We start from the raw sequence: 23,810 nt of genomic DNA, 5'->3' as shown, positions 1-23,810 counted from the left end.
CACGGCCCTATTGTAGGGGAGCTGCCCGTTCTGCGACTGCAACATTTCAGAGCCACTCAGTCTGTGTCTTTGCATGCGTCTTCCTCTCGAGAAGAGCCCGGCCAGTCCTGTCGAAATGAAGATGAAACAGAATGGTTACAGACAGTTCATCAATCAGTTGAAAACAGCGGCGGGATTACCAGAAGGAACAGAGTGTTTGCAGTCCAGAGGGCTGATCCACAAACCCTGGTGAATTCAGGTTTAGTAGTAGCATCACATTCCAAGGTAGGGTTTGTGAATGTGGAAAGCATATGGGGATCAGATAATTAGACTGGATCGAAAACACAGCCGAGAGTAGCTGTCAGTTTAATGAAGAGAAAATTACACCGTCATCAACCTGAAAAATACAGGAAGCTACAGACCCTCCGGCGCATGATGCTGTGCCGAAATTTTAACTACACTGACATCAATTTAATCCTTTCCTCCTACACAGCCCTTCGTTTAAGCTGTCGTCCCTGTGCCCATCCCGGAGTTTGTTCAATGTCCCTAAAGTATCTGACACTTTCTACGCCATAGGAAGCGCGTTCCACGTACTCACCACACTCTGTATGTAACTCTGCATCCAAGGTATGTGTTCCTCCAATCTCACTCCGGTTCTGCTTCTTTGTGTTAGTCCTTTCTAAGATGGGTAAAAGTCCAAGTGGTCTTTCTTCTTCTTGAGCCCACTGTCCCATACTGGGACACAGGCAACTGACAGGAGCACGGAGAGTTCTTTATCCTTGACTAGACATTCAAACTGTCCCCATGAGAGAGATGATTTATTATACATCCCTAACCCATTCTCCTGCTTTTACCACACTGGCTATTCAAAAATCCACCAACCTCCGCTTTCAATATACTCAATGACTTGGATTCCTAGTACGGGAAACATCATCGTCTCGTCCACTCTATCAAGTCCTTTCAATATTCGATATCGTTCAATCAGATAACCCCTTATTCTTCTGAACTCCAACGAGTACAGGCGTAGATCAATCAGATTCTGGTCATTTGTTAAGCCCTTCATGCCCTGAATCATTATTGTGAAGCTCTCCTGTACCGACTCGAATACCAGCATACCATTCCTGAGATAAGGAGCTCCGCACTGCTCACAGTACCCCAGGTGAGGCCTGACCAATGTCTTCTCCTGCCTGGAACACTGTTTTCTCGTCCCGTAGAAATGGATGCTCTAGGACACTACCTGTTGGAGACGTTCTCCCCCTCTGAATTTTGAAATTGCACCGTTTTTTTTGAAAATATACTTCGGATTTATTCTTTCTACTAAAGTGCATGTACACGCATTGCCTATGCAACATTCCATCTGCCACTTGTTTACTCATTCTCCCAAACTGCATCAGTCCTCCGGTCGTTCAGCTTTCTGAGTAGCTTCTTGCAATAGCAACTGTACTCATTTATTTTCTCCCAAAGTCATTCCTCACCCAGAAAAAAGTTCAGTGATCCAAGAACCTGAAGCCCCTGCACCAGCTTCTCAGCCACACAAATATCTGGCAAATCATCTTTCATCGATCAGTTGGACAGTTTGCAATACAGAAATTGCTATCCTGCGTCCCAGCATTCTGCCTAGCTCTCTAAATTCTCTCTTCAGCACCTCTTTGCTTTGCCTTCTACGTCATTGGCATATATAGGTGCCAAGGTAGTTCGCTGCTCTCCTTCCTTCTCCAAAATAACACCGAAGCGATCCCATACTTTTCTTACCCTTGTACCCGAGAGGGAACGATCCATTCGGGTGTCTCGTTCACGTCCAGCGAATCTCCTGACTGCCCCTCCGCCTATTGAATCCTGATCCACAGCCTTTTCTCCCTCTTTCCCTTCTGCACACGGACACATGCTTAGTGCCAGTAACCACGTGTCCGTGCATTCTCCTGGGAGGTAATCCCCCATAAGGTGCGATGGGAAACTTTAACTCACAATGAACAGGGATCAGAAGGTAAATGCGCCAGAAATTCAATAATCCAATTCATTGGAGTATAAAGCAAAAAGAAACGATCCTAACATAGTTCCAATTGGAACACCATCAGACATCGGCAGCCAAAAAGAAATGGCTCCTTTTATTCCCTTTCATTTCGTCTTAGCAAACAGTCACTGCTTTAACCATGGTAGAATCTTTCCTGTAATACCACGGGATCGTAGCTTGAAAACCAGCCTTGTGAGTGGCAACTTGATAAAGTGCTGCCGAAAATCCAGGTACACTGTATCATCGGATTTACATTTTTCAATCCAGGTTATTATATATTTTTTAATGCAAATTACCATAGTGTCAAGAATATTAGATGGTTAAATTCGTAGCTCAAGGATGAGAGTGGGAGAACTGGTCTGAAATCATGGGAAATTAGCACAGCAATTGGGAATGGAAGTAGCCATAGCAGTGTGATGGGCTGAACCTGGACCGTATGAATCACATAACTAGGGCTGTGGACAGGACCTTAAATTAATCTGTAGAGAAGTGATTCTAGAAATGCGGATAAAGTAAAAGGAAAAAGGACCTTGGTGACAAAACGCATTGATGAAGTTAGAGCAGTAGATGTAGTGTATACGGTTTTCAGCAAGGCATTTGACAAGATACGCCATTCAAAGCCTATTGAGAAAATAAGGAAAATAACGCTTATTTAGGAAGTAAGGAGACATGGGATCCAAGGGGACATTGCCTTGTGGATCCAGAACTGACTTGCCCATATAAAGCAAAGAGTGGTTGTAGACGGGTTATATTCTACATAGAGATTGGTGACTAGTGGTGTGCCTCAGGGCTCTGATCTGCGACCTCTACTCTTCGTGATTTTTATAAATGAGTTGGAAGAGGAAGGGGAGGGATAGTTTGGACAACTTGCTGATGACACAGACGTTAATGGTGTGGGATAGTGTGGAGGTTTGTCAGATGTTATAGCGGGACACTGATAGAATGCAAAACTTAGCTGAGAAGTGGCAGATTGAGTTCAACCTATAGGACATTCAAAGCTGCTACGCAGATTATCTCTGGTTAAGAAATCATACGGTGCATTGACATTCATCAATCGTGAGATTGAGTTTAGGAGCAGAGAGGTAATCTTGCACACGGATGATAAATTAAACGTAGGGCAGTGTAGGATGAAAGGGTTAAATTGATCTCAGTGTCGGTGGAATGTCGGCACAACATCGTGCGCCGGCGGGTCAGTACCGTTCTGTACTTTTCAGGTCGACGATAGTGTAACTTTCCCTTCAGGAAACTTATATCGAGCCCTGTCGATAGAGGAGAACAGATGGGCGTTATTTTCCATGCGTTGCAGACGGCGTTTGATAGGGTGCATCATAAAAATTATACATGAGAGCGGGATGCAGATTGTTGGGAGTGATATATTAGGATGGATAGAGGATTGGTTAACTCAGAGAAAGCAGAGTCAGGATAGATAGGTGTTACATAGGCGAGATACTCCTTTGTCTATCCTTCTTAATAACTTTTTAAATACTTATGCAAATTGGCAGACCATCAAGAACATTAGAGAGTTAAATGCGTAACTCAATTTTCAGTGTGGGAGTAGTAGGATTGAATTCATGGGAATTTGGCAACAGTTCTTGGGAAGGAGGGAGCTGTACCTGAACCGTGATCGGCCCTGAATCCTAGGGGATCACATAACTAGGGCTGTGGACATGAGTCTAAACTAAATTCTAGGATAATGGTATCGTTAGTTTGAATAAGCATGGATAAAGTGAAAAAGTGTGGATAAACATAATGACATGTAAATGATAAAAAACAGAAATTTAAGAGTTGAGTGAGGAAAAGTCAAGCACAAAAGTGTAAAAGTTTGCAAGATTTTAAAAGCACAATGAGTGTAAGGGCACTTCATTTGAATGTGGCTATAGGTTCATCGAAACTTCTGCAGAACTCAGCAGGTTTGGTAAGAATGTCTGTGGTATGTTGGTCTTCCTTGTCTGGCGTCGTCGCAGAAACAACAGGAATGTTTTTGTGAAATTATTTTTAAAAATCACCTGAATGGTATATAATGCGGTGGTCTATGTGGGAGTGGATAGTTAGGTTGATCTTAAAGTAGGTCATAGTGTCATCAGAAAATGGTAGGATGGAGTTCCTCCTTCGCTTTCTATTGAAACTCCTGTTTCCGTTTCCAGTGAGAAGTATAAATCTTTTTAACTTTCTTCATCACCCCTAGGATTGAGGATCCAAAGCAATGGACAATTTCTCATTTCATTCACCGGAGATGGAGAGATTACAATGTATTTGTTGGTTCCCGAAGAACTTTGGGAAAACCCTCCAACACCAACAAGCCCACAAGTGAGTACTAGCTGGAACCTGAGCGGTCATTATATTTTGATTGACCCGCAGGCCGAGGGCGAAATGTGGTCGGGAACTAGATAGGGAGGCCTGCTCAATGGGGTGATGGTTACATTTTTGTCTGCCTTTCAGCTATTGAAGCTGGAGACATGCTCAGGAGGGAGGAATGCTGGCTTCGACGAATATGTGGGATATTTAGGACCAGAGTATGTCGATGTTTTTCAGGACGCGGGAAACACTGCTCCCTGTGATGCTTTTGATGTTCATTATTAAGGGAGAGGGTTTTAGTGTACTGAAATGCAAACAATAAAGTACGTCGAATTCAGCACAGTTTCCTCAAGGGGAAATTACACCCTGCAAAGTAGTTCGGATTCCTTGAGGACACAACAGACAGGATTGACAAAGGCGAGTCAGTCGTTGATAAATGAATGTATCTGAATCAGAACCTGAGACCGCACTAGGGTCAGTGGATGTGGCAAATCAGGAAGTTGGAGGCACTGGCGGACGGGATAAAGGTGAAAGCATGTTTCATTTGGGAATTCTCGGGATCAGGAAGGGGCTGCAAGGGAACGTGTCGCCCGTCAGGAGAGTAGGGTGAGTTTAAGCAAAACCGGGAGGTCATCTCAGATATGACCTTACACCTGAGTGAATAGTCGGACAGGACCGATAAATGGTCGTGTATCGTATTTTTCCTATTTCAATTTCTAAGGTGTATCTATCCTGCAGGCGTTTATAACTCGTTTCCCGACAATGGACGTGTTCTCCAGGAGGATTCGTTGGAATGCCATGACCCTGGCAAATGACTTCAATCGCACGCTCACTGAGCAGAATGCCAAATTCAACAACTCCTTCTTCTTCGTGTCTTTCTGCACAGGGTAGGTAACACACCGAGGCGTGTAGTTGAGTCTGCTGTGCAGCCAGTGCCTACCGGGGCATAGAAATGTCTCTCCTCGCCGTTTGCCAGGAGGGAGAGTACCAGCATTCTGGTCGCAGCCTACGATTCCGATGGCGAATCCTTGTGGATTTATTATGGTCGTGGAGAATGGTATTCCATCCTTGTGCTTCTCAATTTTTCCTGGCAGACTTCTGAAAATAAGTGCTGACTTCAGTCCATTTTATTCGATGCTTCTAAATAATTCTAAACGTCATCCTCAGAAAAATTTTGCCAGCAACTTAGTTAGACGAAATGACTCTGAAATATTGTTCATAAAACGAGGTGATGAAGGAGGTTTTGGGCCAAGTGGCCCATCGCGTCTGTCGACAGTTAATAATGTCTGATTCATTATCTCCCTCAACCCCATTCCACTGTCTTCTCCCTGTAAACTTTGATACCTTTGCTAATCGAAATCCTATCAACCTTCACTTTAAATGTCCACAAGAACATGGAGTCCACGTCCATGTATAGCAGTGAATTCCTTGGATTCACCATCCTCTGGCTGAAGAGATGCTTCGTCATCTCGATACTAAAGGGATGTCCCTTTATTCCTAAGTTTGCACTCTGGTCCACTCTATGTCGGCAGTTCAGCAGATCCCTGCTCATTGTTCTAACCTCCTGCGAGTACAGGGGCAGTCCCATCCAACGCTCCTCTGAGGATAACGCTTGCATTTCCGATAGCATTCTTGTGACTGTCCTCCTGAACATCGCCAACGCCAACGCACACTATGCTGTGTAAGGAGTCTACCACTGCTAGCAGTACACTGAATGTATTATGATCAGTGATTCATAAATCCTCAGCATTACCTCTTTGCGTTGGCATTTTAATCCTCCCGAATTGAATGCTGACACTGCATTTGCCATCCTTGCTGTCAACAGACCCTACATGTTAACCATTAGGGAATCCTGCACGTAGATACCAGCATCCATTGGCACATCTTTTTAATGGATTTTCACACCGTTGAGGAAGTTGTTTGCGTCTTTATTCATTCTACAAAAGTGCATGGCCATCAATTTCCTGACACTGTATTCCATCTGACAAATCCTTGCCTCATTTCCAAATCCGTTTTAGTACTTGTAAATTTCTCCGACTTCCTCAAACTTCGGCAGCACCAACCCCCCACCCCCAACCTGCCTGTTCACTAACCTTGGTAGCGTTTGCAAGGGTGGACACAAAACCAGCCATTCCGTCATCGAAATCTTTTACATATCACGTGAAAAGTCCCGATGGCAACACCGATTCCTGAGGAACAACTCGATAAGCTGCCAGCTAACCTGATAAATCCCCGTTTGTTCCAGCTCTTTCCCTCCAGTCATCGGTCTCATGTAGGAGATATTGTTAACCTGCAAATATACCTTCAAGCATGGACCCGGGCTTATGTACCTTCAGTTATGTCATTCTTCGGATCCACCTCCAGTCTATTCAGCTTCCCGATCTACCTTTAGACCTTTTAGCTTTCCTATCTAACTTCTGAGGATTTAGCCTCCCGATCTATGTTTACACCTTGGTTTCCCGATCTACCCGTGTCATATCTTCCTGATGATTTGATTTCACTTTTTACCAGCAGAGCATTACCATCCCCTTTCCCTTCCTGCCTACACTTTCGATACAATATGCATCCTCTGTACATTAAGTTTCCAGCTACAGCCAATTTCCTGTTTGCCATGGTTGAGTGAAGCCTTCAAAAACATACTCGCTATTCTGGAACTGTGCTTCAAATTCATCGACCTTACAGAGTACACCTTGGGTATTAAAAAAAAACACCCTCAGTCCTGTAGTCACCATTTTCAATTCCACATTGCTATTAATACTGTTGACTGCAAATGTATTCTATTATCAGACTCTCCTTGCTAGCCGCCTCACTACACACTGGCTCTGTTTTAAAAACAACTACGACAAGTTTGGCGCTATCAAACGGTTCTCATCACCCTGCTGAATTGATTTAAACATACATGTATCCGCAAGCACTTTGGATTTCTCCGGTCTCCGGGTGTAACCGACCCTGTTGCACAGATCATGTCTTCCCCGGAAGATATCCCAATGATCCGTAACTCTTGCCACTGCCCCCTGTACCAGATAGTCAGTCAGGCATCGACTTGTAAATTTATTCTATTTTTACCTTCATTGGTAAGTGAAATAGGGAGGAATCGGGCGATTATCATCCTTGATGTCCTCTTTACCTGCTTTCTACCTAATTCCCTAAAACCCCTCTTTATGACCTCATCACTTCGTCTACCTATGTCATTGGTGCCAATATGCAGCAAGACTTCTGGCTGCTAATCATTGCCCTTAGAAACATTGAAAACTTACAGCACGACACCAGCCCTTCGACCCACAGTGCTCTGCCGAACATGTCCATATCTTAAGAAATATCTAGGCTACCCCACAGCCGTCTATTTTTCTGAGCTCCTTGTACCGATCCAGGAGTTTCATAAAAGGCCCCATTGTTTTCGCCTCCACTACCACCGTCAGCAGCCCATTCCACGCACTCACCACTCTCTGCGTAAAAAAAACGTAACCCCGTCATCTTTCTGCACATACTTCCAAGCACCTTAAAACTGTACCTCTCGTGTTAGTCATTTCTGCCCTCGGGGAAAAAAATCTCCGGCAATGCACATGATCAATGCAACTCGTCATCTTTTACTCCTCTATAAGGTCACATCACATCCTCCGTCGCTTCAAAGAGAAAGGGCCGAGTTCTCTCAATCTATTCTCATAAGACATGCTCCCCAATCCAGGCACCATCCTTGCAAATCACCTCTGCACCCTTTCTATGGCTGCCACATCCTTCCTGTAGTGAGGTGATCAGAGCTGAACACAGTATTCCAAGTGGGGTCTGGCCAGGGTCCAATATAGCTGCAAAATTCCCTCTTGGGACATGGACTCTTGAACTCAATCCCACCGGTTACGAAGGTGTGCCTTGTTAACCAAAAGAGTCAACCTGAGTAACAGCTTTGAGTGTCCTGTGGGCTCGGATCCCAAGATGCTGAATGGATGGGTGGGATCCTTAGTAATACCAAGCGCCCTGGATATGCATCACTGCTGACAAGTTCCCCAGATGAATGTTAGGGATTTCCGAAAGAACCCCTCAGCCGTTCTCACTGTCAGTTGCAGTGACTCCAGGGCCGATTCTCCTCTGCTCCTATGCCAGATGGAGATTCAATTGTCAAGATGTTAGCAGTCGTACCCCTCTAATTTGCAGTTCAGAAGGGTTTGGGAGCTTGGCTTGCCCCAGTCTAATTCGGATTGAAGTTGCAGCTGTGCTTCCCTGTTCAGGTGTTATTAAGTCATCAGGTGAGGTCATCGCTAATGTGAACTCCAAGAAACATCATTAATGAGTACTCATGTTAACAAACAAAATTATTCTCAATTGGAGAATTCTTGAGTGAGGGGGTGCTACAAGTGGAAAGCAAAAGCGGAGTACCTCTCCCACAATTCTCAGAAGGCTCCGGAGCTGTAGTCGGAGGATTTGCTGGAACTTTTGCGAGTGTTTGAAGGTGACACGAGAGGAAAATGGGAACAAGTATAATAGTGCTGAGGACGAGTCAGCAGGTTTTGAAGTAAATGATGAGTGTAACATGAATATAAGTAAACACATACCAATGGTTGCGTACAAATGGAGACAGAGTAAGCAGCTAAATTGTACCTCACAGGGATAATTCAAAACGGCAAATAATGTCGGACTAGACGTGATATATGAGATTGAACGGGCATAGTATTTTGAACAATGTAGACGAACTCATCGCGCAATTAGAATTAGTCGGTATGACATGGGGGCACCGCTGAGGCATGGCTAGCAGAAGGCCGTAGTTCAGAGATTAGTATCGAAGGATACTCTTTGCATCAGAATGACAAACAGGAAGGCATAGGCGGTGGTGTGGCTCTATTGGTAAGAGATGGAATTACATCTCTAAGAAGAGAACAACGACAGAAGATTTTGAATCTTTGTGGGTGGAGTTAACGAAATACTAGCGTAAAATAGTAGTTAATAGTACTAATAATAGTATCAAAGGAGTGCGGATAAGATTGCAAAGGAGCTGAAAAAAAGGCATACAATAATGGTAATGACTTAATTGTAATGTGGGAATTAATATGCAAGGGTTTGGCGAAATTGTTTGGTGTTGGATCGCAAGTGATGACATTTGTTGAATGCCTATGAGAGGGCTTCTTAGGGCAGCTTGTTCTCTAGGCAATCAGGCGAAGGCTATCTCAGATTGGATGTTTTGTTTTAACTAACATCTTATTCGAGAGCTTAACGTATAGGAATCCTCAGGAGGCTGTGATCAGAACATGATTGAATTCGGACTGACATTTGAAAGGGAGAAGCATAACTCACATGTATCAGTATCGCAATAGAATAAAGCGAGTTACGGAGGCATGATGCACGAGCTTGCTCAGGTGGATTGGAGGGGCATACGGGTGGTGTTGACGGTAGAGCAGAGATCGCTGAAGTATTTTGGAATAATGTATAAGGCACAGGATAGTCATGTTCCACAGAGGAAGATGTTCTCAAGTGGCAGAGGAAGGCAATCTCTTATTGTCACCGTATCTTAAAACTTTTCTTCCAATTTCCATTTCTTTCCGGTCTTAATCGCACAAAGTGCATTGCTGAGATCTCAGGTGATCGTTCACTGCTCGGTCTTTAATCCAGTCCATGTGCTGAACATTTTTCCATGTTTCATCGCTCACCCGAGATATGGTCCGGCTCTGAACTCCCCTCTCTTACCCCGCCCATCGCAGTTCTGCGTCGCTCAGCATTCGCTTTGCTGGCAGGTCCTCTACTTCTTTGTTATCTTTCTATTCTTCAAACTCATCCCTTTTCAAGCTGAACCGATTTAACATTCTGACAACGAGTCAGAACAGAGGGACGCTGTGTCAGGATCGGGAAATGGTTCAAACGATAGAATAATGGGCCGGGTAGCAGATGTGTTCCAGATAACGGAGATACAATTATTTATATTTTTCCCCACAGGAATGTCAGACGCAGCAAACGTGCACCTGGAAAGGGGTAAGTGGGTCTGTGCGCGGGGTGATAAGTTAACCAAAATTGTTGCTGTACGCGTTGTGTGCTCAAACTGACGAACAGGTCGGATGCGCTCAGTTAACACCATGTGACCGTAGCTCGTTAAACTGCCTCATGTGCGGCGCCTTTCTGAAAATCTAAGAACTCAGCAACAATTGACTTTACTTTCCTTCAGCTGAGGATGAGCCGGCGTTTTCACAGGTAGATGATGTGTGTGAAAAATGCCTCTAAGGGATCATAGATCAATGATTGAGAACAAATACAGACAGAGCAGAGAGGTAAATTCTACTGCAAAATTCAAAGTGGCGAAGAATACAATACCAAAGAAGTTGTATTTAAATGCGCTCAGCATTCTGAATAAGGAGGACGAACTCGTGTTGCTATGACGTCATGGGCAGCCCAACTCTTACGTCAGAATGCTGTTCATTGACTTTATTTCGGCATTCAATACTGTGATCCCCTCCAAGCTGATCGCCAAAATTCGTCAGCTTGATGTCAGCTCATCCCTCTCCATTTGGACCTTGGACTTTCTGACTAACAGACCCCAGTCTGTTAAGTTAGACTACCTCTCCTCTTCCATTCTCATCCTGAATACTTGCGTTCCTTTAGGCTGTGTGCTGAGCCATCTTCTGTACGCCCTATTCACCTATGACTGCGTTCCTGTACGTTGCTATGATTCCATAATTAAGTTCTCAGACACCACCACGGTGGTTGTCCTGATCACAGGGGATGACGAGAGGACCAACAGGGACGTGGTCCGACACCTGGCTACGTGCTGTGCCTACAGCAACCTGGCCCTTAACACAGAGAGACCAAGGAGGACCTTGTGGTCTTCAGGCATGCTAGGAGCCACACTCATGTCCCCATCTACATTAACGGAGCTCTGGTGGAGTGTGTATAAAACTTCAAATTCCTTGGTGTCCACATTTCAGATGATCTTACCTGGTCCCTGAACTCCTCCATCCTGATCAAAAAGGCGCAACAGCTCCTTAATTTCCTGAGGAGCAACAAAAAGTTCACCTCTGTCCCAGGATACGGAGTAACTTTTATCGCTATACTATTGAGAACACCAACGGCATCTCAGTGTGGTTCTGGCAGTTGTCCCATATCGGACTGCAAAGCACTCCAGCGTGTGGTCAAAACAGCCCACCTGATTAACGGCACCAAACTGCCCACCATTGAGAACATCTACATTCAACGCAACCTGGTCAGGACATAAATATTTATTTCGGATGCATCTCACAATAACCATGGACTTTTTACTTTCCTCCCACCCGGTAGGCGCTACAGGACCCTCCACTCCCCAACCAGCAGGTTCAGGAAGAGCTTCTTCCTTGAGGCTGTGACACTGCTGAACCTCACATCACAGCGCTAAACAGTTTTGCATCCATATTGTCCTATCTTAGTACTTTTATACTTTTGTGCTGTAGCACTTACTTTTTATTCACAGTTGTTATTTTTTTAATAACAGCAGTGTGGCTCTGTTGGCAACAGATGGGATGACATCTTCAGAAAGACGCGACAACAAAGGTGGAATCTTTGTTGGTGTAGTTAGGAAATTGTAAGAGAAAAATACACGTTGTGGGAACCATATATATGCATCAAAATAGTAGACGAGATGTGTGGTTTAGATTGCAAAGGGAGCTAGAAGAGGCATATAGGAAGGAAAATGACACAATCTTAACAGGAACTTAAATCTACAAGGCTATTGGGAAAATCAGTTTGCCAACGCATTGCAAGTGAGGAATTTGTTGAATCGCTGTAAGATGACTTTTTAGAGCAGCTTGTTCTCGAGCACAGTCGTGGAAAAACGTTTTAGACAGGATTTTCTGTAATAATTCAGGAAGGGTGACGTAGACGAACTCTTAGGAGTCGGTGATCATAATCTGATTCAATTCATACTGTACTTTGATAGGAAGAAGTATAATTCACATCTAATAGTATTGGAATGGAATAAAGGGAATTACAAGGGCTTGGGTGACGTGCTTGACCAGGTGGCTTGGTGTAGAATATCGGGGAGGATGATGGCAGACCAGAGATGATGGAAAATTCTGGGAATAACTCAGAAGGAACAGGATACATATAGAAACACAGCAGAAGAGTTTGACAAGTGAACGGGGTAGGCAGCCGTGGCAGCTAATGGACGATAAGGACTGCATATACACCATAGAAATGGATTTTGACTCAGCGAAAGTGAGTAGGAAGCTTTTCAATTCGAAAAAGTGCATTCAAAAAGGTATAAGTGTAGAAAAGATGACATATGAGAGCAGACTAGCGAATACGATAAACCCAGGACACAAGAAGTTGTTTTTTTTTAAAAGTTATATAAAGCGAAAAAAGGAATTGAGAGTTGATATTGAAACATTGGAAAATGATGCTGGTGGAGTGGTAATGGAGGCAAGAAATCGCCAATGAACAACAGGTACGTTGCATCTGCCTTCACTGTTGAACACACTAGCGTTGCACCAGAGGGTCGTGAATATCAGGAAGCAGGTATGAGTGCCGTTGCTATCAGAAAGGAACAGGTGCCAGGGAAACTTCAAAGACTTAAGGTGTATAAGTCACGTTGGCCATTTCTGCTACCATAAGTCAAAGGAGCAGAAGACGGCTATTCGGCCCATCGAATCTGCTCCGCCATTTCATCATGAGCTGATTCAATCTCCCTTTTAGCCTGGGATACTCAAAGTCATTGCCTGTACACATGCAATTGAATTTTCCGCCTTATCTAACGAATCCCTCTCTGTAGATTGGTTGCCGCACACCTCATCGCCCTTGAATGTTGGCAAATTACTGGTGTCTTCCGCAGTGATGGTCAATGTAAACACTAATGGCGCTCATCCACCATGTCCCTGAATCCTATTCAAACCCCTCCAGCATCATGTTCAATTTCTAATTATTCCTTCTAGATTATTGCTAATGGTTGTTCAATTTATAATTGTTCATTCTCGATTATTGCTTATTGTTTCCCTATCTAAAAATCTGTTCTGCTGGGATCCCTGTGTTGTCCGTCTTAATTGTACAAAGTGCGCTCATGAGGTTTCACGTCGTTATTCACGGCCAGATCTTCAACTCATTTCAGGTGCTCGGCCTTTTGCCCTGTTTTATAACTCACCCGAGCTTTGGCCCAGATCTCGGCTCCCCTCGCTGCTCATTGACCGTCACAGTTCTGCATCGCTGAGCATTCCGCTTTGCTGGCAGGTCCTCTAAACCTCTGTTTATTTCAGATTCTTCAAACAGATCCCTGTTCAAACTAACCTACTCGAATGTCTTGACAGCGAATGAGAAATGTGGTACGCTCTGACAGGACTGGGAAATGGACCAAAGGGTGGTTTAAGAAGCCGGGAGGTGATTACGCGTTACTGAGAAAGATTTTTCTATTTTTCCCCACAGGAAACGCAGATGCAAAACATCTCCACCTCCGCGACGTTGTAACGTGAGCTTGTAAGTAGAACTCGAAGACTAGGTCTGTGCACGGGGCGATTAAAATGTTGCCGTATCGGGTGGCTACTCCATCTGACGGACGGGTCGGGAACGCCTCAGTAACACTATGCTTTCCTATCTCGTTAACCAGCTTCGTGCGGCACGTTGTTGTCCTTAATAAGAACCCTCATCAGCTGCAGCTCAGTGCACCTGGTGCAGATTTGCTTATCCGAGAGGGTGGACGACGTCTAGACCTCCCGCATTGCAAAAACACCGCTGCTGTACCAATTCTCGCTAACCCACGAGAAATGGAGAAATAAGATCAAGTGATAAAGTTGCCGATACTTTTCCACCGTCTATGCTTGAGGATTTTCGACTGGCGCACTCTAAAGCCTAACACACACAAGTGCATTGCCGGGACGCACGCGCTTGAAATTTTCCGCATTTCTCTTTGAATCCCTCTCTGCCGATGGGTGTCCGCACAACACATTTCCCTTGAGATGTTGATCAGATCACTTGTGTCTTCCACAGTGAAGATAGATTCAAAGTACCTGTTGCGCTTATCCAACATTTCCCCGAGTCTCATTCAAACCTCTCCAGCGTCACGTTCAATTTGTAACTGTGCCTTATAACCTATCGCTTATTCTTTCTATATCTTCAAATGCGTTTTTTCAGGGCCCCTTTGTTGTCCACCTTAATTGTACAAAGTGCGCCGTTGAGATCTCACGTGATCATCTATTGCCAGCTCTTCAGCCCACTTCATGTGCTCAGCCTTTAACCACGTTTAGTAACTCAGCCGAGATGTGGTCCAGCCTTGAACTCCCTCTCTGCACCGGGGCGGTCGCAGTTCTGCGTCGCCATACATCCAAACTTTGCTGATAGGCCCAGTCATTCGTTGTTTTCATCACATTCTTCAAACTCATCCCTTTTCGAAATGACCTGTTGGAACGTTCTGATTAAATTTAAAACAGTGCACAGTGAGAGGACCGGGAACAAGTTCAAAGGTTGGGTTAATGAGCCGCGAAGCAGATGGGTTCCAGATTAATAGATATAATTGTTTCTATTTTGCTCACAGGCCTTTCTTCCTCAGTCCACTTGTAGGGATGGCTGTTTTTCAACTTGAGGGGTAAGTGGAAATTGAAGACTGACAGTTTTGCAGTATCGAGTCGTTGCTCAATCTAATGGTAGGGTCGGGTCTGCTCCGTTAACACAAAATCATCTTAGCTCGTTAAGCCGCCTCATCTGTAGAACTTTGTGAAAGCCTTTCAGAAAATCTAATAAAACAATAATTGATTTTTCTATGCGTCCGATTTACAAGAGCAGTTGGGCGTGGTTAATATAACATCGCAGAGACAGGGATCCAGTATGATACAGTTGATGAAGGGCCAGCAAGGGCCAGCAAGATGTGGGTAACATGACTGTAGTGAAGGACAAGGGCAGACAGAGCAAAGAGATCAGTTCTACGGCAGAGGTGAATTTCAAATGGAGAGGAATGCTGGACTGACCCTGCCGCATTTAGATGCGTGCAGCATTTAGAATGGAATGGATCAACAATTAGACACTGACGCCATGGGCATCACTGAGTACCGGCTGAAAGACAGCCGAATGTGGGAGCTTAACATCTAAGGATATACTTTTTTGTCGACAACACATGCAGGAAGGCATATGCATTGGGATGGCTCTGTTAGTAACAGATGAAATAACATCTGTAGAAAGATGTTAGGGTCAGAGAATGTGGAATCTTTGTAGGTGGAGTTAGGAAATTATACAAATAAATACACATGAGTGAATAATAAATAGAGGTCAAAATAATAGAGAACATGTGCGTATTACGTTGCAAAGGGCATGTAGGAAGGAACTCGTGAGTTAAATAGGAGGACAGATTCAGGCAGAAAAGGGAGGCTGCCAAGCGGAGCAGTCATCAAAGGGGCGTTCATCGACGGAAGTGATCTCAGGCAGAACGGTAGGGCATTGGCTCATTCGGGATTCGTGGATAACGTGTCCAAGTGAGGTATGTAAACTCTGAGGAAGAGAAACAGGATATATGTCTGTGAGGCTGGTGTTCTGTACTGGGTGTGAGATGTGGGAAATCCGGGAGACACCCAGCCTGCCGGACTATTACATGCACATCAGGTGCGTCGAGCTGCTGCTCTTTAGGGACCGAATTAGGGTACTAGACAGGTAGCTCGATGACCTGAGTCCTGTCAAGAAAAGTGAGAAGGTGTAGACAGGAGTTATAGTCAAGCCAGGATATGATTGGCTCCCTACAGCTCTTATCTATCACCTCCTCATTCTCCCTTATGAGTTGAAGATAATCAACTGCTTCTCCAGATCGTTCAAACGTTCTCAGAGAAGCGGCAGCACGGTGCAGCAGGTGCAGATTTGATTCTCCATAAAGGTGGACGCCATGTAGACCTCCCGCATCGCAAACTCAGTAGAAAACACTGCCTCCGAAGCAATTGGCACTGCCAGATGAGAAATGGAGAAGTACGAACATAATGATAAAGTTGTTACTTCCCTTAAGTATGAGGAACTGAGACAGGCGCACTCTAAAACTTAGCGCACTAAAAGGCACTGCCGCGAAGCTGCACCTGAACTTTCCGCCGTTTCTGTTGAATCCCTCTCCGTTGACTGGACCCGTCACGACACGCATGCCTCTGCATGTTGGTCAAATTACTGGTATCTTCCACAGTGAAGACAGATGCAAACTAGCTATTCCGCTCATCCATCCATCCATCATTTCCCTGAACTCCATTCAAAGCTCTCCAGCACAATTTGCAATAGCCCATGGTTTTTGTCTCCGTATTTTCAATTCTGTTCTTTTGATATCCGCCTGAATCGCACAAAGTGCTCTGCTGAGATCTCACGTGACCTCCGCATCCAGATCTTCAACCCAGTTCATGTGCTCATCCTTTCGCCCCGTTTCATAACTCACCCGAGATCGGCCCCCGCTCTGATCTCCCCTCCCTGCACCCCGCCCGTCCCAGTTCTGCGTCGCTCGGCATCCCGCTTTGCTGGCACGTCCACTGATTCTTTGCCTTTTGTACACATTGTTCAAAGTCATTCACTTCGGCACTAACGTTCTGACGTCAGAACAATGTGACGCTCTCTTAGGATCGGGAAATGGTTCAAATTGTGGTTTAATGAGACGGGAAGCAGATGGGTTCTGGATTACGGAGATATAAGTATTTCTATTTTGCCCACAGGGCCGACGAAAATACCACAACTGCTCCTCCGGTGCCTACTCGCCTTGACAGGTAAATGGAAATCGAAGACAGTGACTATGCGCGGGACGGAAAATGAACCAGAAGTGCTGCTGTATCGCGCGGGTGCTCAAACTGACGGTAGTGTCCGGAGCGCTCTCGTAATACTATGTAATTTAGCTCGTTAAGCAATCACATATGTGTCAACTTGTTAAAGGGTTTCCGAAAGCCGAAGAAAACAACAATTGACTTTTCTTTTTGGTCAGAATTACTGGAGCTGTTAGGGGTGGTTAAATAAATATGGCAGGTCTCAGGGATTGAGTATGATACGATTGATGTCGAGCCCGCAGTAGAGGATGTTTCAATATGCTTGTGAGGGAGGACAAGTCAATGATTGATTACAAATGCCGACAGAGCAAAGAGTTAAATTCTACCACTGAAACAAAGTTCAATGGGCGAAGAATTCAGGATTGAAGATTCCCCATGTAGATCCAGGCAGCCTTCAGAACTCGTGGTGCAACCAGAATTTGGTCGCTATAACTGCGTGGGCGTCATTGAGTAGCGGCTGAAAGACCAGCTGGAAAAATGGGCTGAAAAAATAGCAGACAGAGATTAATGCAGACAAGTGTGTGGTATTGTACTTTGGAAGACAAACCAAGGTAGAACATACAATAGTGATAACATTGTTTGGAAAACACTCAGTAAACCCAAAATAAATCCTCACAAAGTTTGTTGAACATACAAAGTTTTGAGGTCCAGTGGACAGTGAGGAAGGTTTTCAAATCTTGCAGAGGGATTTGGACCAGCTGGAAAAATGTGGTGAAAAAATAGCAGATAAAGATTAATACAGACAAGTGTGAGGTATTGTACTTTGGAAAGACAAACCAAGGTAGAACATACAATGGTAGAGCACTGAGGAGTACAGTAGAACAGAGAGATCTGGGAATACAGGAACAAAATTCCCTAAAAGTGGCGTCACGGGTAGATAGGGTTGTAAAGAGTGATTTTGGTACGTTGGCCTTTATAAATCAAAGTATTGAGTATAAGAGTTGGAATATTATGGTGAGTTTGTATAAGGCATTGGTGAGGCCGAATTTGGAGTATTGTGCGCAGTTCTGGTCACCAAATCACAGGAAGGATATCAATTAGTTTGAAAGTGTGCAGAGACGGTTTACAAGGATGTTGCTGGGACTTGAGAAAATGAGTTACAAAGAAAGTTTGAATAGGTTAGGGCTTTATTCCCTGGAGCGTAGGAGAATGAGGGGAGATTTGACAGAGATATATGAAATTGTGATGGGTATAGATAGAGTGAATGCAAACAGGCTTTTTCCAATGAGGCTAGGGGAGAAAAAAAAACAGTGGACATGGGTTAAGGTTGAAGGGGAAAAAGTTTAAAGGTAACTTGGGGGGGAGCTTCTTCACACAGAGAGTAGTGAGAGTGTGGAATGAGCTGCCTGTTGAAGTGGTGAATGCAGGCTCACTTTTAACATTTAAGAAAAACTTGGTCAGGTACTTGGATGAGAGGTGTATGGAGGGATATAGGCCAGGTGCAGGTCGGTGGGACTAGGCTGACAAATGCTTCGGCACAGCCAAGAAGCGCCAAAAGGCATGTTTTTGTGCTGTAGTGTTCTAGCCAATCGGGATTTTGTCGCCCTGTCTTTTGAAGCTGGTAGGAGTTGATTTTGCGGGCTTTTGCCAGAGAGGGAGGGACATGAGGAGAGAAGGTGCGAATGGAGAGATTTGGTAGACCGCCGGACGGGGTGGACTCGGATCAAGGGTCCCAAGGGTAGCGACGATCAGAGGAGGTCGATGTTGAACGATCGGCCTGTGACTGAGCTCCAACTTTGCGCACTGACTGTTTAATAAGATTGTTTACCTTTTCTTTTATTTCGTTTCTCTACTAACCAGATAGTCAAACTAACAGCTATGAAGCTCAATCGTTTAATCGCATATTGTGCACTGTTTGCTATTTCGGGATACTGCTCTGTAACAGGGGACACATCGCGCAGCATCCACCCAAACGTGATTCCTTCCGTTTGCCCGGGCCGGGGTTTATCACCCATTATATTAAGCCGCTAGGCGAAGCGAAGGTTGCATAAAAAAGCAGCTCTTTTAAGGCACCACGATGTTGAAAGCCCAATTCGAAGAAAACTTGCTCAAAACTCTGCTTATTGTTTTAATCCTACGCAGGTCCCTGCCTGAAAGGTATTTCTGTTTACGTATACTTGCTTATTGATCGGTCGCCCCATGAATTTAGAAAATCTACCGCGAATCTTTATATTCACGATCTCGAAAATCCTGCCCTTGGACCAGATCTTTTCACGCATCCCTGGTTTGGATTGTCCACGTGGTACAACAATAGAGAGGATACTGTCCTGTAGGTCCGGTTTGTCAACTTTCTATCGAGCCCCCTTAAACTCTTTCTGCAGCATCTCGTGTTTTTCGCCCTTTATGCTATAGAAACATAAAAAGATACAACACTTTGCAGGTCCTTCGGCCCACAATATTGTGCCGACGTTTAAACCATGCCTCTCATATAACCCTGCACCTTAAATTCCTCCATCTACCTGTCTACTAGTATCCTAAATTTCACTAGTGTATCTGCCTCCACCACTGACTCAAGCAGTGCATTCCACGCACCAACCACTCTCTGAGTAAAATACCTTCCTCTAATACCCCCTTGAACTTCACTCCCCTTACCTTAAAGACATGTCCTCTTGTATTGAGCAGTGGTGCCCTGGGGAAGAGGCGCTGGCTGTCCACTCTATCTATTCATCTTTATAAGCCATTTGTGCTTATATATTCCAAGACATTGCTTCTCTCCCTTGCCGTTGGTCATCACTTGGACCCGATCTGAGTCATCCCTTACCCTGCCAATGGATAGGTAACATATCATCCGGGTATCGCAATGGCGCCCACAGAGTCTCGTCTCTGTTCTATCACACTGTAGTCATCTTCACCATTCTGCCCTTCTGAGCCACAGCACCACTCTCAGTGCCAGAGACCCGGTGACCGTGTGTCTGTCGTGTTTGGCCGTCCTCTTCTTATTGTGTTAGAGTTCTGGTCACCGAATTATAGGAAAGATATCAACAAAATAGAGAGAGTACAGAGGAGATTTACTAGCATGTTACCTGGGTTTCAGCACCTAAGTTACAGGGAAAGGATGAACAAGTTAGGTATTTATTCCTTGGAGCGCAGAAGGTTGAGGGGGGGCCTTGATAGAGGTATTTAAAATTATTAGGGGGATAAATAGTGTTGACGTGGATAGGATTTTTCCATTGAGAGTAGGGGAGATTCAAACAGGAGGACATGAGTTAAAAGTTAGGGGGCAGAAGTTTAAGGGTAACACGAGGGGGAATTTCTTTACTCAGAGAGTGGTAGCTGTGTGGAATGAGCTTCCAGTAGAAGTGGTAGATGCAAGATCAGTATTGTCATTTAAAGTAAAATTGGATGGGTATATGGATAGGAAAGGAATGGATGGTTATGGGCTGAGTGCGGGCCCGTAGATCTAGGTGAGTGTAAGCGTTGGCATTGACTAGAAGGGCAGAGATGGCCTGTTTCCGTGCTGTAATTGTTATATGGTTATACTGTGGGGAAACTGTCACAGGTGAACTCTGTCCTTGCTGTGCATTCCCTTTAAATTACTTGACAATCACACAGCTACTGTCTGCTGCCAACAAAGTACGCTCCTGAGGTCTTGCATGGTCATCCACAGACAGCCCTTCAACCCAGCTCATGTACTCAGCCTTCCGCCCTGCTTAATACCTTACCCGGGCTCTGGCCAGCTCTCGGCTCCCCCTCTGCTCACTGTCCGTCGCAGTTGTGCCTCGCTGAGCATCCCGTCCGGCTGACAGGTCCTCGAATCCTTTGTTTACTTCACACGCTTCAAACGGATCCCTTCTCAGGCTGACGTGCTTGAAAATTTTAGCAGCGAATCAGAAATGCAGGTCGCCGTGGGTAACCTGACCGGGAAATGGCCAAAAGGATGGTTTGATGACAGGGGAAGCGGATTACGGATTCCAGATCACGGAGATATAATCATTTCTATGTTTCCCCACAGGCTCAGCAAACGTAGCATACGCACATCTGCGGGGGCCTTTACCAGTGGCGGGTAAGTTGAAATCGGACTCTGTGACTATGATCAATGAAGCTCCAGTTCCGCCGTATCGGGTGGCTGCTCAAACTGACGGAAGAGGTCGGGTGCGCTTCGGTAACATCATGCGTACTTTGCTCGCTGAGCTTCTTCATGGGCGGCAACTTGTTGAAGCATTTCGGAGAATCTAAGAAAACAATTGACTTTCTCAGATTTACCAAAGCCGTTGGAAGTTGTGTAAACTAATATGGCAGTGGAACGGGAAACGGGATGTATTGCCTAGGATGCGCCCACGGGTTTATATGTAGATGTTATTTGTAGCATTAACGTAAGGGAGGAGATGTCAATGGTTGCGTACAAATGCAGACAGAACAAAGAGTTAAATTCAGGCACAGAGGCGAAGTTCCAAAGGGCGAAGAATGCAGAATGGAAGGTGCTGCATTTAAATGCGCGTGGCATTCAGAATAACGTGAATGAACTCGCGGCGCAATTTGGGATTGGTCGTGGCTGAAAGAACACCATAGCTGGGAGCTTAACATCAAAAGATATACTCTGGATTGAAAGGAAAACCAGGGAGTTTTAGGCGGTGTTATGGATCTGTTGGTATCAGTTGGTAATGTATCTTTAGAAAGAGGTTGCAAAGAGTCCTGGAGCGTTGAATCTTTGTAGGCGGAGTTATGAAACCGAAAGGTTATAAACTAAAGATATTTGGGATGCATATACGGATCTCAAAATGGTAGTCGTGTTCTTGAGATTGCAAAATGAGCTAGAAAATTAGTATTAGAAGTGTAAACTCTCATTTATAATGAGGGTCTTCAATATGTAAGGTGATTGATGGAAAAGGTTGGTGTGGGATAACAACACAGGGTATTTGTCGATCGCCTAAGAGATGGCTTTTTTAAGCAGCTGTAGGTTACTCAGGGAGAGGCAATATTAGATTAGTTGTTGTGTAATAAACCAGGCCTTATGAGGGAGATTGAGGTAGGACAAAAAAAAACCTTCGGGAGAGAGTGCTCATAATATGACTGAATTTATACTACAATTTGAGAGGGAGTCGTGTAACTCACATGAATCAGTATCGCAATGAATTAAAGGGATATAGAGGCCCATGGGAAAGGAGCTTGCCGAGGTGGATTGGAGGAAGATACTGGCTGACTTGACGGGAAATCAGAGATGATGTTTCTGGTTTTAATTTTCCAAGGCACAGGACAGATGTGTACCGCAGAGGAAAATGTTATCAAGTCGCAGGGTTAGTCAACCGTGGCTGACAAAGGGTGGTAAGGATTGCATTACAAAAAGGAGAGGACATATGAGGTAGCAAAAGTCAGCGGTAAATTGGATGCTTCCGCTGTTTTTAAAATATCCAGCAAAAGGCAACTAAAAGTGATAAAAAGGGAAGAGATGAAATTTGGTGGCATGCTAGCCAATAATATAATGCACGATACCAAAAGTTATTTTCTTCCCGGTTACGTTAAGAGGTATTCACACTGACATTTGAGACGGAGAAGCTAGAGTCATACGTATCATCATTACCACGGCGGAAATGGAATTGCAGTGGCATGAGAGAGGAGTTGGCTAAAATTGAATGGAAAACTGCACCGGCAGCTTTGAAGGCAGAGCACCAATGGCTGGAATTTCCGAAAGAAATTAGGAAGGCGCGGGTTATATACACCCTTCCGAGGAAGAAGCATTGTAAAGTAAATGAGTGACATCCATGTCTGTCAGGAGGCGTCAAAAGCAACACAAAAGACAAAACGAATTCTTATAGTAGAGCAAACATTAATGGGAAGTTAGAGGACTGGAAACATTTAAAAACCAGCAGAAGAGAAATAAATATTAATTGAAAAGAAAAAATTGGAACGCGAAGACGAACTACCCAATAATATTAAATACGACGTCAAAGGTTTATTCAGATGCATACTGTGTACAAGAGTGACGGGGGTGGATATCGGACTTTTGGAAACAAAGCTGCAGTGTTGGTAATGGGGGACAGGGAAAAGGCGGACGAACTGTACAAGTATTTTGCATCACACGTTACTGTGGAAAACTTCAGGGAATAGAGAGTCACAGCGGGCAGAAGTGTGAGAAGTTGCCATTTCAAAGAAGAGAATTCTAGGAAAGGGGTAATGTGGATGTCACCTGTTCTGGATGGCATACATTCCAGGTTTCTGAAGAAGAACTGAAGAGATTCTGGAGGCATTAATTGTCCTGGTTCCGAAATAAATCCTCAGACATGTTTGCGGAGGAATGGCAAATTGCAAATGACACTAAACTCCTCAAGAAGGGAGAGGCGTACATTTAAAGAAATTATAGACAGGTTAACCCGACATCAGCGGTTGGTAAGGATGTGGTTCGACGAACTTGCAGGCCCATGATAAAATAGCCCCTGATCAGCAAGATATCCTCAAGGGAACCTCCTGTTTGAAAATCTGTTGTGTTTTTTTTGAGAAAATAAGAAGCATCATAGCCAGAGGGGGATGATACATACATGGACTTGCAGAATGCCCTCAAAAAGGTACCGCTCGTGAGTCCGCTTAGCAACGTAAGAGCCGATGGTATTACAGAAAATATACTAGCATGGATAGGCAGAAAGCAAATTGTGCGAATAAAGGGACCCTTTTTTGGTTGTCTGCCGGTGACTATGGTTGCTCCTCAGGGATCAGTGCTTGGAGAGCTTCTTTTAAAGTTTCCTGTCATGAATTGCATAATAAACTGATACCTTTGTGGCGAAGTTTGCAGATGATGCGAAGTATGTAGACTTTCAGACAGTTTAGAGGAGATTAATCGACTAGGTAAAAACTTAGACAGATGAAACGAATGCACAAACAAGTGGCAGATA

At 44.6% G+C, this 23,810-nt stretch overlaps 1 protein-coding gene across 1 annotated transcript in view; it reads left to right on the top strand.

The window, feature by feature from the left end:
• LOC140722936 (uncharacterized) overlaps positions 1–23,810 on the top strand; it is a 43,694-nt gene that overhangs the window by 5,754 nt on the left and 14,130 nt on the right. Inside the window, exons 5-11 of the mRNA XM_073037561.1 lie at positions 4,176–4,297; positions 5,024–5,172; positions 10,205–10,240; positions 13,646–13,696; positions 14,751–14,801; positions 16,882–16,932; positions 20,939–20,989. Of these exons, the coding sequence (XP_072893662.1) occupies positions 4,176–4,297; positions 5,024–5,172; positions 10,205–10,240; positions 13,646–13,696; positions 14,751–14,801; positions 16,882–16,932; positions 20,939–20,989 (511 nt within the window). The remainder of the gene's footprint in view (positions 1–4,175; positions 4,298–5,023; positions 5,173–10,204; positions 10,241–13,645; positions 13,697–14,750; positions 14,802–16,881; positions 16,933–20,938; positions 20,990–23,810) is intronic.

Source organism: Hemitrygon akajei, unplaced genomic scaffold, assembly GCF_048418815.1.
Source record: "Hemitrygon akajei unplaced genomic scaffold, sHemAka1.3 Scf000094, whole genome shotgun sequence".
Taxonomy (NCBI): domain Eukaryota; kingdom Metazoa; phylum Chordata; class Chondrichthyes; order Myliobatiformes; family Dasyatidae; genus Hemitrygon; species Hemitrygon akajei.
The sequence above is the reverse complement of the archived record's forward strand: the minus strand, read 5'-3'. Positions and strand labels throughout refer to the sequence as shown.